The 13,080-nt window shown below is 37.4% G+C and overlaps 1 protein-coding gene and 1 long non-coding RNA gene across 3 annotated transcripts; both read left to right on the top strand.

Annotated features, from left to right (window-relative positions):
• Nucleotides 1–840: 840 nt before the first annotated feature.
• On the top strand, nucleotides 841–12,361 carry LOC147853922 (sodium/hydrogen exchanger 1-like). The gene is made up of 14 exons (XM_087331874.1): nucleotides 841–1,358; nucleotides 5,742–5,860; nucleotides 7,881–7,978; nucleotides 8,130–8,189; nucleotides 8,293–8,339; nucleotides 8,439–8,633; nucleotides 8,729–8,775; nucleotides 9,334–9,400; nucleotides 9,493–9,593; nucleotides 9,670–9,771; nucleotides 9,872–10,010; nucleotides 10,255–10,317; nucleotides 10,393–10,464; nucleotides 11,585–12,361. The coding sequence occupies exons 1-14, from the start codon at nucleotides 1,158–1,160 to the stop codon at nucleotides 11,918–11,920; spliced, it is 1,647 nt and encodes a 548-aa protein (XP_087188000.1). The 5' UTR covers nucleotides 841–1,157; the 3' UTR covers nucleotides 11,921–12,361.
• Nucleotides 10,476–11,578, top strand: LOC147853923 (uncharacterized). Of its 2 annotated transcripts, XR_015531151.1 has the most exons (4): nucleotides 10,476–10,609; nucleotides 10,658–10,928; nucleotides 10,977–11,247; nucleotides 11,296–11,578. It is a non-coding gene; the product is annotated as an uncharacterized LOC147853923 (long non-coding RNA). The 2 variants fall into 2 exon arrangements; XR_015531150.1 differs by having other exon boundaries at nucleotides 10,658–11,247.
• Nucleotides 12,362–13,080: the final 719 nt, after the last annotated feature.

Below are 13,080 nucleotides of genomic sequence, written 5' to 3'. Positions count from 1 at the left end.
ATCCAAAATGAAATGAGTACAAGCAAAAAAAAGACAGAAGAAGGTAAAACATAAACGAGGAAGAAATCCAAAATGAAATGAGTACAAGCAAAAACAAGACAGAAGAAGGTAACATAAACTCGAAATACATAATTAATATCAACGAATGAGCTAAATTAGCTAATAATAATAATAATAATAATAATAATAATAATAAGAACAACTAAGAGAGAGAGAGAGAGAGGGAGAAAGAGAGAAGATGCCCTCATGCCATGCATGACATGCCCTCATGGGGCGGGGCTATGCCATGCCATGAGTCATGACATGGCATGCCCTCAAAGGGCCATGTCATGGGGGGGGCAAACATGTCATGCCATCCATGGCATGATGGGAGGTGAGTATGAGATGATGATGATGTTAGAATCTTGATTATTATTGCTGCTGCTGATTCATTCATTTTCATTTTCATTGCATTCGTTTGATTCGTCTGATGATGATGAGTCAGTAATGTACATAGTGAAGAGGAAAAACCTCCTGAGAATATACATATCTGTCTCTTCTCTTCTTCCTTCCTTCCTTCCTTCCTTCCGTCTTTTCTTTCATATTTTTCTGCTGCTTTCGTTCTTATTTATTTATTTATTATTCTCTGTTTTAAATATAATCTCTGCACGTCTCTTGAGTGGAGTTGTTGAATCCTTCCTTTGCCTCTTCTTCTTCTTCTTCTTCTTCTTCTTCTTCTCTCTCTGTTTCTGACAGATCCGATCGACGCAGCCACACAGACGGAGCCGACATAGCTTCCTTCCTTCCTTGTAATAAGCAGCACGGCAGTAGTGCAGCAGCAGAATGAGCCGAAGCATATAAGAAAGCTTCAAGCTATCCATCTCGCTTTCCAAGGCTTCGTTAAAGCATCCCCATTTTGAAGGAGAAAAAGCTTCCCTTAGCCATCATCTGATCTTCGAAGTTTCATGATGAAGGAAGAAGGATTCTGAAGAAAGAAGAAGAATAAATTTGAAGAAACGAAAGAGAAAGAGAGAAAGTATAATAATACTACTACCACTACTACTACTTTTGAAGCAGAATAATAAGTTTGATGACAAAAGAAGATTGTTGAACATAAAATCGAGCCAAGAATCTTCATCCCCATATATTTCTTTCTCTTTCATTTTTCTATCTCAGGAATGGTGTCTAACCTTGCATCTCTGCTGGGAAGCAGTAAGATGAGATTCCCCGAGTCTGGGTTTTCTCTAAAGAGTGATGCCGATCAAAGCCTGGTTATCTCCATCACCCTCATGGTGGTTCTTCTGTGTATCTGTATGATCATCGGTCACCTCCTTGAAGAGAATAAATGGATGAATGAATCCATCTCAGCCTTAATCCTGGTACATTCTCTTTACCAAATAGAATAGATACTTTATCGTTCATGATGAAGCCAAATCAACATATCATATTGTATGTTTGTATGTGGCTCCTTCCTAAGAAGGCGGGTTACTAACATGCTGTAAAAACTCCGGATGTGAAAATAATGCACGCACATATGCGCTCACCCTTGTTGGTGGAAAGTTGAGTATGACACTCACGTTATCATGCTGGTCTAACAAATGATCATATTTCTCGCGAATTACCTTATGCATGTGATAAGTAAGTGATTTGTCTGCAGGTAGGTTCTCATTGCATATCTTCATATCCTCCAGACACACACACACACACACACAGAGGGGGGAGAGAGAGGAGAGAGAAGAGTGGGGATCTTTTTCTGTATGCTGTTGGCATTTTCATGATGCTTTGAATGATGTATGTATGTAATTCTTAATCCTTCGAGGTGGCATGATTCAGATCTGGTTGATGAGATTCACTATCTGGAATAATGCTTGCCCCATCATGGGGCTGTACCCAATTTAGCTTGGATGATCTCGTGTGGGTAGAGGCTTTTGCTGTGTATCATGACTAATAGGTGCTCTAGTGTGTCCACTTGCAGATAGAGAGGCTCGAGGCCTATGTTGCTGCACCATACAGTGGGCTGGCAGACATGGTTTCAAATAACCGTTCTTTGGTATGAGGCTCCTAGAAGTGTGTTTAGTGGCATTGTCGTTTTAGAATAACCAGAGCTGCATAGCCTCGAGTGAACTTTGGTTATAAAAAAGTACCCAGCTCCTAGATAGGCACAGGAATCCCGCACTTCAACTTGCTGTCCTGATGGGGGGCGGATAGCTTGTAAGTGAATTGCTGAAAAAACCATCTGGAGCATTGGGATGAAATTGTAGACTTGCATGAGATTCAGAGACCAAGATTATATCATCAGTGTAAAGAAAAATATGAACAAGTGTACTTAAGATACTGATTCCCTTGCTGCCTCCATGCGCAGTGTTATTCTCTACCTTAGTGATATAGGGTTTGAAGAGCGTAGAGTGGACATCTATCTTGGTTGTGATGACTGCCTATGTCCTTTGTGGACATCTATCTCATTCCAACACTTGCTCAAAAAGTGCATGTGCCCTGCACATAATGTTAGAGTGCATCTTTGTATGAGGCACTATGTTTGTGCAATATCAAAGCCGTTGTGGAAAATCTGAAAAGCATACATACAATCTAGTTTTTTGCCTTTGCTTGGTCCATGAAACAACCTAATGTAAGGATTTGATCAGTCCTAGAGGAGAATATCCTAAATCCTATTTGGCCTTGGGCTTGTACTTCTTCGACCTTGGCATATCTGTTGACCTCTGCTTCACTCACCACTCCATGAGTGTTTGGTCAGTGCGTGGGCAATCATGAGAGTCAGATAGTTCCCTTGTTGGAGAGGGTATCTTGACAATTAGAGAGGCATATTTGTGAAGGCCTTCGATCATCTTCCTATTGAACATGTGTGTGAGGATAGGGGCAAGTGTGCTTACCGCATATATGAGGTGCTCACCTTGTACTGTTGTGTGTTCAGATGATTGTACGTGTTGAAGGTGTCAAATGGGCTTCTCCACCTGGTTTGAGGTGAAGGTCAAGTCTTTGCATGGGAAGGTGGTCTAAACCCTTTTATGATGCATGAGCGTTCTCATTTGCTTGCCAAATATTTGTTGTGTAACCTCCCCAAACTTACATTTGCATGAAGTTGCTGATACATCTCTTTACACTCATTGCCATACCATTGATTTCGGGGTATGCTCCTTGGAACTATTGATGGTAGAGGTATGGAGTGTAGTAGATTGAAGGGTGTGGTTGAGTTCAGATGGTAAAATCCTTTTTATAGCTAACTAGGAGATGTTGATATCCGAGCACTAATAGATGTTTGATATATCTCATGATGATTGGTCCTGAATCAGTTGAGCTCCTACAAGCTCGTGAGCTCTTGGAAGGTATCAAATGCGTCATCTCTAGGTTTTCCAAGTCATAAATATCACATTGAACATTTTGCTTCCTTGCATTGAGAAGTCTCATGTCAGAAATTCTGTCCAGCATTGAACACTGCATAATGCTCTCAGATAGGACAACATACTGTGATTCAGTTTCCTTGCGTATCTTAGTTCCTTGATTCCCATTGTTTGCTTCTTCATCTCTTCATCTCTTGTGATAAGGGTCTTGCTCTGAGAGCTTGTGCCGAATCCATATGTATTTTTCTTCTATATCCTACTCCACTACCTGTTGGTGCAGATGTAAGGCTCATAAGAAGAGAAGTATGATTCCGCCAAACCCTCATGATGTAATGTGTCATGTATGCAAATCTCCATTGGAAGTCCTCAACTCAAAGTAGACCTTCTGTGGCCTGGTGCATCTTTGTAATGGGGGAATGTCTCAAGCTATGACCCCTTCCATTCTTCATGGGTGTGTCCAAAGTGATCCATCGCAGTTCCAAATTGCAATCTGTAGCTTTGATGCTGCCGTCTGATAGGCTGTGAATCCCTATTCGATAGCATTGCCTTTTGTAACAACATGACCATTGGAGCAAACAACTTCCTTGCGTGCTTGTTCCATACCCACATCACTTAATTTTTGAGGAAGACATGTCCTCTTACTTCATTAAGAAATTGTAATATCCTGAGATTTAGTGGTCTGTTTTTTGCTTTGTGATATTTGGTGAATGAGGTTGCTTTTTTCTTGCTATATCTAAGCTTGGTATAAATTGTATTTGCTTGGGGTTGGCATTTCATGGCTCAAGGATGCACTGAATCACATTGAGTCGTCTCACATGCCTCATCCATTCTTCTTTGATTGTAGATTGTACAAGTTTGATTCCTTGTCATTGTACTTGTTTCTTAGCTACCTCCACGTATTTAGGAATAACTATATGAGATCAAAAGATTTGATGGCACAAGCTTTGGTTCGTGGAAGGTTAGGATGTATGGCATCCTATTTCTTAAGGAATGTGATTATGATTTTTGAGAAAAGCTAAGAGAAGCATATGAAAACTCCACATGTGGAAATCAAGTGTATTTAATGAGCAAGCTAGTGTTTGTGCCACAGTCAAAGGTTGCCGATGAGCACATTACCACTTTACTAGCATAGTGAATTAGTCGTTGGATTCATGCATGAAAACCTTTGATGGTAGTCTCATTTTTTATATTTGATGGGGCTAAAGGCTCTATCTTGATTGAAGAGACGGTAAGGAAGGTCAGAGGTGAGAGCAGTGGCTCTTCTAATGCTGAAAGAAGCAACAGAAAATATAGTGCAGAACAAAGAAACAGGAACCAAGGAAAGTCTATGCTGCATGCTAATATTTTGTTAGGAAAGGCCACAAGATGCTTTGATTATAGGCATTCAAAAGATTGTAATGTCAGATATGATCCTGGCATTAAAAAGAGCCTAATGTCTATTGGTTAGATGGGTGTACATGTATATAGCACCAAGAATTCTGGGTGTAAAAGCCTTTCATCTGAAAACTCTCTCAAGAGTTTCTAAGAGATATATAGGTCTCTTGGCTATTGTGGACTAGCTTAGGTTCCCTTTAATTACATTCTAACAAAACGTATTACCCTTGCCAGTTACGATAGATTATTAGGGGACTCGAAAACCCTGTGTAATCATCTCCCTCTCCTTCTTTGTTTTCTCTGCATCTCAACTGTCCTCTCTTTTCATTCTTCTACCAAGTCCATTATTACACATAGGTGATACCAAAACAAACCTCTTGGCCTCCTCATGATGTATAATTCTCTCAACCTTCTGCAGTAAAGCTGAAAAAAATATGCTTCTTTTTCTTGGTTACATAATGATCTCAGTTTTCTATGTAATAGGAAAATAAAACATTACAGTTCTGGCTCCATAATGCTCTCAATCTTCTGGATTATATGAAAGAAAAAGAATGTATTTATTCTGTTTATGCGATGCCAATTTTCTGCATAATAAGAGAAACAATCATTTGGCCACATAATGCACTCAATCTTCCATTTAATACAAATCACAAAAGGATGACGTATTTATGACTTTTTGCTTAAATGACTTTGAACTATGCATATGACAATTATTTGAAGCTAACCTAGTCCTTTTTGTTTCTAGATTTCGTTTTATAGGTCTTGAATGGTTTCTATCTCTTTCTGTAAGAATGCCCTTTCTTTTCTGGCTACATAATGTTCTCAATCTTGTTCTTACTTTCAAAAGTAGGACCAAAAGTACTAATATTGGCCAACTTTGATCTCTGTTTGTGATAAAAAAACATTATTTTCTCTGATTACATAATGTTCTCAACCAACCTTCTGCATCACAGCAGAATAACTTAGAAGTTAAATCTATCCTCTTTTACCTGCTACCTTCAACAGTTAATATTATCTCTGTTTGTTACAAAGGGTGTGTGTACAGGTGTCCTCGTTTTGCTTTGTACCCAGGGCAGTAATTCTCTCCTCCTAGAGTTTGATGAGGAGATTTTCTTCATATACCTGTTACCACCCATCATCTTCAATGCAGGGTAAACTCTTTCTTTACTTTTTTTGCTTTAGTAGTCAATCTTTTGACAATGGGCCAGTTTAAATAAGGGTATATATGAAATGCATAATGATTCTTACCGGTATTGGTATTAAACTTTGTAAGCTATTTGGTTATCTTTTGCACCATATAACTATTTGCTGGCTTGTGCAATAGTAAAATATAATCCCTGTTTTGGATTGTCATATCTGGTAATATTCTAATGTGGAATGTGACAGAATTGTTCATATCTGCCAATATACTTATGTGGATAGATCATGCCAAGTTTATGCTCTATGCAAGAGCAATTATACCCATATATAGTATTTAGGCAGTGACATAATTGTCCTCTTTTTTGTTTGGGTTATAAAACATGCCATTTCTATGGGTATTGGATTCTCTTTACAAACACAATTCCATGGGTATGCATGCCACTACAGAAATGGGATTCCTAACCTTCAACTGTAAGGTATTTAAAGAGTGTCTGAGGTAACGACATTTGCAGAAGATCATACCCATATGGACTACAGTCATCAGTTACTTATGGGAATTATGAGCACCAATTTAAGAGTGAACTCACATATCCTCTTCTAAGAGAACCGCATATGCAAAATCCTGCATGTGAACAAACTGAATTATGGTAAGGTAAAGTTACTGGCCTGACCATGTGAGTCTTTGATCTGCCTTCTAGGTGTTGTATGAATAACACAGCTTTATGCCAGTGAACCTAACACCAAATATTACTACTCAAGTTTATTATGCTCCCCATACAAGTCACAATTATTTAATATAGAAACCCAAAGTATTGAGCTGTTCATCATTGGATGGGTGAAAAGATTTCGATGGATTGGATGATCAGAAAATCCAAGATATGGTAGAGAGAAGTTATTATTATGATTCAATACTACTGTAAGAAATAAATGAAAGAAAGAGAATGGTTAAGGGTGCTGAACCTCACTGCAATAAATGAAAGAAAGAAAAAGAATGGTTAAGGGTGCTGAACCTCACCAAACACCCTTGAACGAAGTAAAAGATACAAATACAAAACCCCATTAACATATCTTCAACCAAATGTGGTCATCGTATTATACCTTGGAGTCAAGATGAATACGGATCCAAATAATGAGAGCTTTACCGCACTAATAGATTCTTGACATCGTCTATGAGATACCATCCTGAAGGAGGTAGCTAGCTCCTTTTATATAGCTTGACTTCTTAGGCTCTCAAATGACCACACATTGCCATGCATCATAGGTCCTTATGGTTTTGTCCGAACATCTAAGTTAACCATTTCCCCACTTATTCTACCATGAAACTATTAATATTAGCCTTTAGAATTAGTTGTAGAGGGTACGGCCATGACAAAGTGCAGAATTTCTGATCGGATATACAAATTTATAGTATTAAAATCCTAAAAGGCCCAAAGTTTAAAACATAGAACTGTCATTACATGTGTCTTTATTATAAATAATATCTTTAAATCAGACAACACGCAAAATATCTCTTTTCTAACGAATGATCACATCAGATGCTGATAAGGTGTATCAGAAATGTGTTGTAACCTACGACACTCATAAGAAATATAGAAGCTTTTGCTGAAATTGCCAGGATTGTAAAGAATATGCACAACCTCCAAAACTTATTATATTCCATTTTCAGAGAAGAGGGAGAATCTTTGGGTGAAAATGTCTCTAGATACATTCTACTGTGTTAAAGAACGGCAGGTTGTTATCCAAGCTACATCCCATATGAGGCTTAGTTCAATTTCTGGAAATCTATGAAATATCCGTGAAGTTTTCCTGATGCCTCTTAATGGAACTAAGCTTTCATTATTTTCTTTAGTGTTTTGGTTTGATCTCCTCTCAATAAACACTATGTACTTTTTGACAAAAGTATGCGACCCTTTGTCTCTCAAATATATATGCAAGTTACATCTATTTAAAAACTATAGGATATTTTTATGGGTTCTGCAGTTTAAGTTATCTGGATATGAAAGGTTTTCATATAAAATATTCTTATTACAGGTTCCAAGTTAAGAAGAAACGTTTTTTTGAAAATTTTGCGGCCATAGTGCTTTTTGGAATTATAGGAGTCTTCATTTCTTTTGGGATCATTGCTGGAGGTATATATTATTCCTCTGTTCCAAATTTGTTTACAGATTTTTTTGGATATAAGGAATATTTGAATCAAATAAAAAATCCTTACCACCTAAGTATATTTCATAAAGCTACAGCTCTACCACAAGACCTTATATGAATTAATTATTTTTCCAGGTTGCAGGCTAATATTTCCACTACTCAATGTTGAAGGATTGGAAGTTCGAGATTACATGGGTGAGAAAAGAAAATGTATTTTTTTTGTTTTCGTCTTAAGCAGTCAATTTCTTGTTGAATGCTAAATTTGGGCTTTTGTTTCCTGTTGTTTTCTTGTTGATAGCTCTTGGGGTTATATTTTCTGCAACAGATTCAGTGTGTACTTTACAGGTAAATAATTTATTGGGCTCAACTCCAGTTGACATCAACTAATCCTTGAGAAAATGATTGGTCTACATTGGCATATTAATATTCTAATTCTAAATCCAGGTTCTTAGTCAAGATGAGACACCCTTGCTTTATAGCCTTGTATTTGGTGAAGGTGTGGTTAATGATGCTACATCTATTGTGCTGTTTCGAGCAGTTGAAAATATTGACTTGACAGAGATTAATGTGTTTACCATCCTACAAATCTTGGGAGAGTTCATATATCTTTATATCTTGAGTACAATCATGGGAATTCTTGTAAGTGAACATGTGCAAGGAAGTTTTGTGCTTTTACTTGAAATTCTGTAATCATGGTACTGTGTTCAAGTAAACAGAACTGTTCTTTTATGCAGGTTGGCCTTGCGAGTGCCTATATAATAAAAAAATTATATTTTGGGAGGTAATCTTTTCACCATATGATATTTGCATTTCTCACGCAGGCATTTTTGTTTTGTATCTATCACTGAAAAAACTCTCAGAACCTAATGTATATAAATTCTGAAACCTTATATTTGTTGACATCAAAATTCATGTTGATCTTGGTAATAGATTTCTATCTTCAACTCAGTACTAAGAAAAGCCATCTTAAGCTCCAGTTCACTGGTGGCTTATGATGGCTTTTGCATGACCTGACCGATGGAAAATTTGGTCTTATGATTTGTCTACTCCTTGGGAAATTGTTGCAAAGGATTATGATCAGACTTAAATAGTTATAAAATAGTGTGGGCTATTATGCGTAAAATTTCAGGCATGAATTTAGTATGGGCACTGGGAACTAGTACAGCAACTTGTGGAAGTAGCAACGTACCTTGAAAAGTTACACCATTCCAGGAAGGATGAGTTTATGGTTGTCCCAAAAAAGTTACATCATTATAGCAAGGATGAGTTTAAGGAGTAGGACAATTTAAATTGTGGGATTGGGTATTTATCTTGTTTGAGTCAATCCATGTATTTGCAGGCATTCAACTGATCGAGAGATAGCAATAATGATTTTGATGGCTTACTTTTCTTACATGATTGCTGAGGTGAATTTGTTAAACACACACATGCACACTTATTTACTCATTTTCAAGAGGTCTGGTATGTGGTTCCCCTGCTAACATGTGTGTACTTGCAGCTGCTTTCCCTCAGTGGGATTCTTACTGTTTTTTTCTGTGGAATTGTTATGTCTCACTACACATGGCATAATGTAACAGAAAGCTCAAAGATAACAACAAGGTTAGTGCAAAAACATTCTCTGAGGAGTAATAGATTTTTTATGAACATATTTAAGTTGTTTATGGCATGGCTACAGGCACACATTCGCAACACTGTCATTCATCGCTGAAACCTTCATATTCCTTTATGTTGGGATGGATGCTCTTGATAAAGACAAGTGGAGTAGATCAGATGTAAGGTAAGATCTGTTTAATAAAAAATGATGGTTTCTTTTCCAAAAATTTACCATGAACTTCAATATGTAGAGTTGATTAGAACTGAGCATTTATGATATGTAGTGCTGCCACTTCTGCTGGACTTTCTGCAACACTGATGTTTGTTGTATTGCTTGGAAGGGCAGCGTTTGTATTTCCCTTATCTGCTTTGTCGAACCTACTGCAACAAGGTCCCCGTACCAAGATTAGTGCTGGAAAACAGGTAGATAGATTATCGTTTTATGGTTCTCTTTAGTGGGATAAGCGATTGTGGTGTATTTGTTGGTTTTTTCTGTGTTGCTTCTATTTCTTGCTTTTTTTGGTATATCTTCAAGATGAGAAACATTATAAAATGTAATCATTATTGGGTGTCAATAGGCTATTGTGGCGTTTCTTTGTGACATTGATATATCTTTAAAAACATTTGAACATTACAATTGAAAATCACTTTTTACTCTTCTATATAGGTAATTATCTGGTGGGCTGGTCTAATGAGAGGGGCTGTTTCTATTGCCTTGGCCTATAATAAGGTTGTGTTCTCAAGTCTTGTATGTAATGTCGGAAATGGTAGTTTGTCCTAAGCATGCATGGGTTTTGTCTTGCAGTTCACAGGTACAAGCTCAATCAATGCAACAATGATCACAAGCACCATAATTGTTGTGCTTTTCAGTACAGTGGTAAGTTTAGATACCGTATATTTCACATGCTCAGCATGCTGTTTGTTTCTTGCTATTGTGTGGTCATATTTGTCATGATTGAAGACCTTCAGGTTCAGGAAAATAGAACTTCAGGTTATGCATATGCTCATAACAATACGTTCAGGTTATGTGTATGCTCATAACAATGCATTCAGGTTCTGTATATGGTCAGGTTATGCATATGGTCATAACAATACATTCAGGTTATGCATATGCTAGTAAGAATACATTCAGGTTATGCATATGTTCAGAACAATATATTCAGGTTAAGCATATATGCATGTGTTTGTGATTTTGGTTTATTAGAACAGTCTTTTTTTCTATATGCTCAGCATGCTGTTTGTTTCTTGCTATTGTGTGGTCATATTTGTCATGATTGAAGGCCTTCAGGTCCAGGAAAATAGAACTTCAGGTTAAGCATATGCTCATAACAATACGTTCAGGTTATGTGTATGCTCATAATAATGCATTCAGGTTATGTATATGGTCAGGTTATGCATATGCTCATAACAATACATTCAGGTTATGCATATGCTAGTAAGAATACATTCAGGTTATGCATATGTTCAGAACAATATATTCAGGTTAAGCATATATGCACGTGTTTGTGATTTTGGTTTATTAGAGCAGTCTTTTTTTCTATATGCTCAGCATGCTGTTTGTTTCTTGCTATTGTGTGGTCATATTTGTCATGATTGAAGGCCTTCAGGTCTAGGAAAATAGAACTTCAGGTTAAGCATATGCTCATAACAATACGTTCAGGTTATGTGTATGCTCATAACAATGCATTCAGGTTATGTATATGGTCAGGTTATGCATATGCTCATAACAATACATTCAGGTTATGCATATGCTGGTAAGAATACATTCAGGTTATGCATATGTTCAGAACAATATATTCAGGTTAAGCATATATGCATGTGTTTGTGATTTGGTTTATTAGAACAGTCTTTTTTTCTATAATTCCTCTTGAATTGTTGCTTCTCTGTGTTTAAGCATTCATGTCACATTATAGAGGCATAGAATTATTTATTCATTTGTAAAGCAGGATCATTCTATTAACTTTTCTGTTTTTGTTTCAACTCTGCTGCTTCTGAAGGTCTTTGGATTCCTTACCAAACCATTAGTGCAGAGGATCCTTCCCCCACATCTCAGGTCGTTCATCGACAATTCTGAACCATCAAGTCCGAAAGACTCGTTTAGTTCAGACACACAGGCTCCTCTCTTGTGGAAAGACACGTCAGCTGAAGAGAACAATAACTCAAGGGGAAAATTTCTAACAATATGGAGGAAAGCAGCATTGTCTTCTGTGCACCGCACCTGGAGAAAATTTGATAATGCATATATGCGCCCGATGTTCGGAGGCAGAGGTTTTGTTCCACATCTTTCTTTTGCCGCGAGCGGAGAGGTCTTGGGAGATGCTGAAGAAATGTGAGACATGACGAGGACATGGACGTCATCCCCCGATCAGTGTTAAGCAAAATGGCAGCAGAAGGAGAAGAAGCATTGACACTTAGAAGCAACTGTTATCTAAGCAATGAAGAGGATTTAGAAGTCTTGTGCTATATTGACCAGGAAGAGTTGTCTATATTTTTTATTCTTTTTGTACTTGTATTGTATAAAATCCGTATATTGACTGCTCTCATGGAGGAGATAGTAACTAGAAGTGTTCAATTATTTGGAAACATAATCTTGGCCTTCGATAACAGAGTTGGTTTGTAACTGTCATTGAGGAGATAGTAACGAGAACTGTTCTATTATTTGGAAACATAATCTTGGCCGTATGTAAGAGAGGGTTGGTTTGTAACTCTTTGTAACGAGGATTTATTTATTAAAAGAGAATAATAATTTATTGTGTCCCAAGTTTAGCAAATAATCTGCCTATCCGAGTCACCAAATTCCCTATCAATCCTAGTCGCCAAATAATGTTACCTTCTCTTTGCATTGGCCATGCACAAATCATTTTAAATGAAATAAAGTTTCAAGTATTATAGGTTTAGGGTTTAAAGTATAATGTTACCTTCTCTTTGCATGTGCTAGGTTTAAGGTATTATAGGTTGATAAAGTTGCTGGATTATATTGACTTTATGGGTCCATTCCAAGCTTCATCATTTTATTTCCATGGTCCCTTGCAATTTCTATCACGCGAAGCATGTCGTATTCACATATAGTTAATGGGCCATGCATTTGCTTAGTATTGTGTCCATTGGGATTCTAGATATCGTCAAGTCAAGCAGCCACAACGTACACATCACTTGTATTTGTTGGCATTCAACATATTGTCAAGTGGCCATACTTTGTCGCATAAATGCACGAGCATGTGCTACTTGAGCGGGACCATGGGGGACCTTAACCAACGAGGGTGAATATTCAAGGTGAACGGTGGAAGCGGGGTGAATGCTCAAGCATGGGAAATGTTTGAACTAGGCAAATGTTTGAGTGATTGGCATCGCTTAACACCAAAATCCCTAGGTTGAGCTCCAAAAATTCTCCGAAAAAAGAGGAATTACCTCATAGGATCTCCGTTTCACCACATGAAAATCAAGCTTGTCTACATAGGAATCTATTCTAATCAACATTTCATGATTTACATTA

The sequence above is a fragment of the Azolla caroliniana genome, unplaced genomic scaffold (genome assembly GCF_043228905.1).
Source record: "Azolla caroliniana isolate FFs.n. ecotype wild unplaced genomic scaffold, voAzoCaro1.0.p SCAF_16, whole genome shotgun sequence".
Classification (NCBI taxonomy): domain Eukaryota; kingdom Viridiplantae; phylum Streptophyta; class Polypodiopsida; order Salviniales; family Salviniaceae; genus Azolla; species Azolla caroliniana.
This window is presented reverse-complemented; position numbering and strand designations above follow the sequence as displayed.

Excerpts from the sequence above, each read along its gene's own strand:
- LOC147853922 (XM_087331874.1), top strand. The coding sequence starts at position 1,158 with ATGGTGTCTAACCTTGCATCTCTGCTGGGAAGCAGTAAGATGAGATTC. Across the intron at positions 8,634-8,728 it reads GTACAATCATGGGAATTCTT|GTTGGCCTTGCGAGTGCCTA; the intron begins GTAAGTGAACAT and ends TCTTTTATGCAG. Across the intron at positions 10,465-11,584 it reads TTGTGCTTTTCAGTACAGTG|GTCTTTGGATTCCTTACCAA; the intron begins GTAAGTTTAGAT and ends CTGCTTCTGAAG.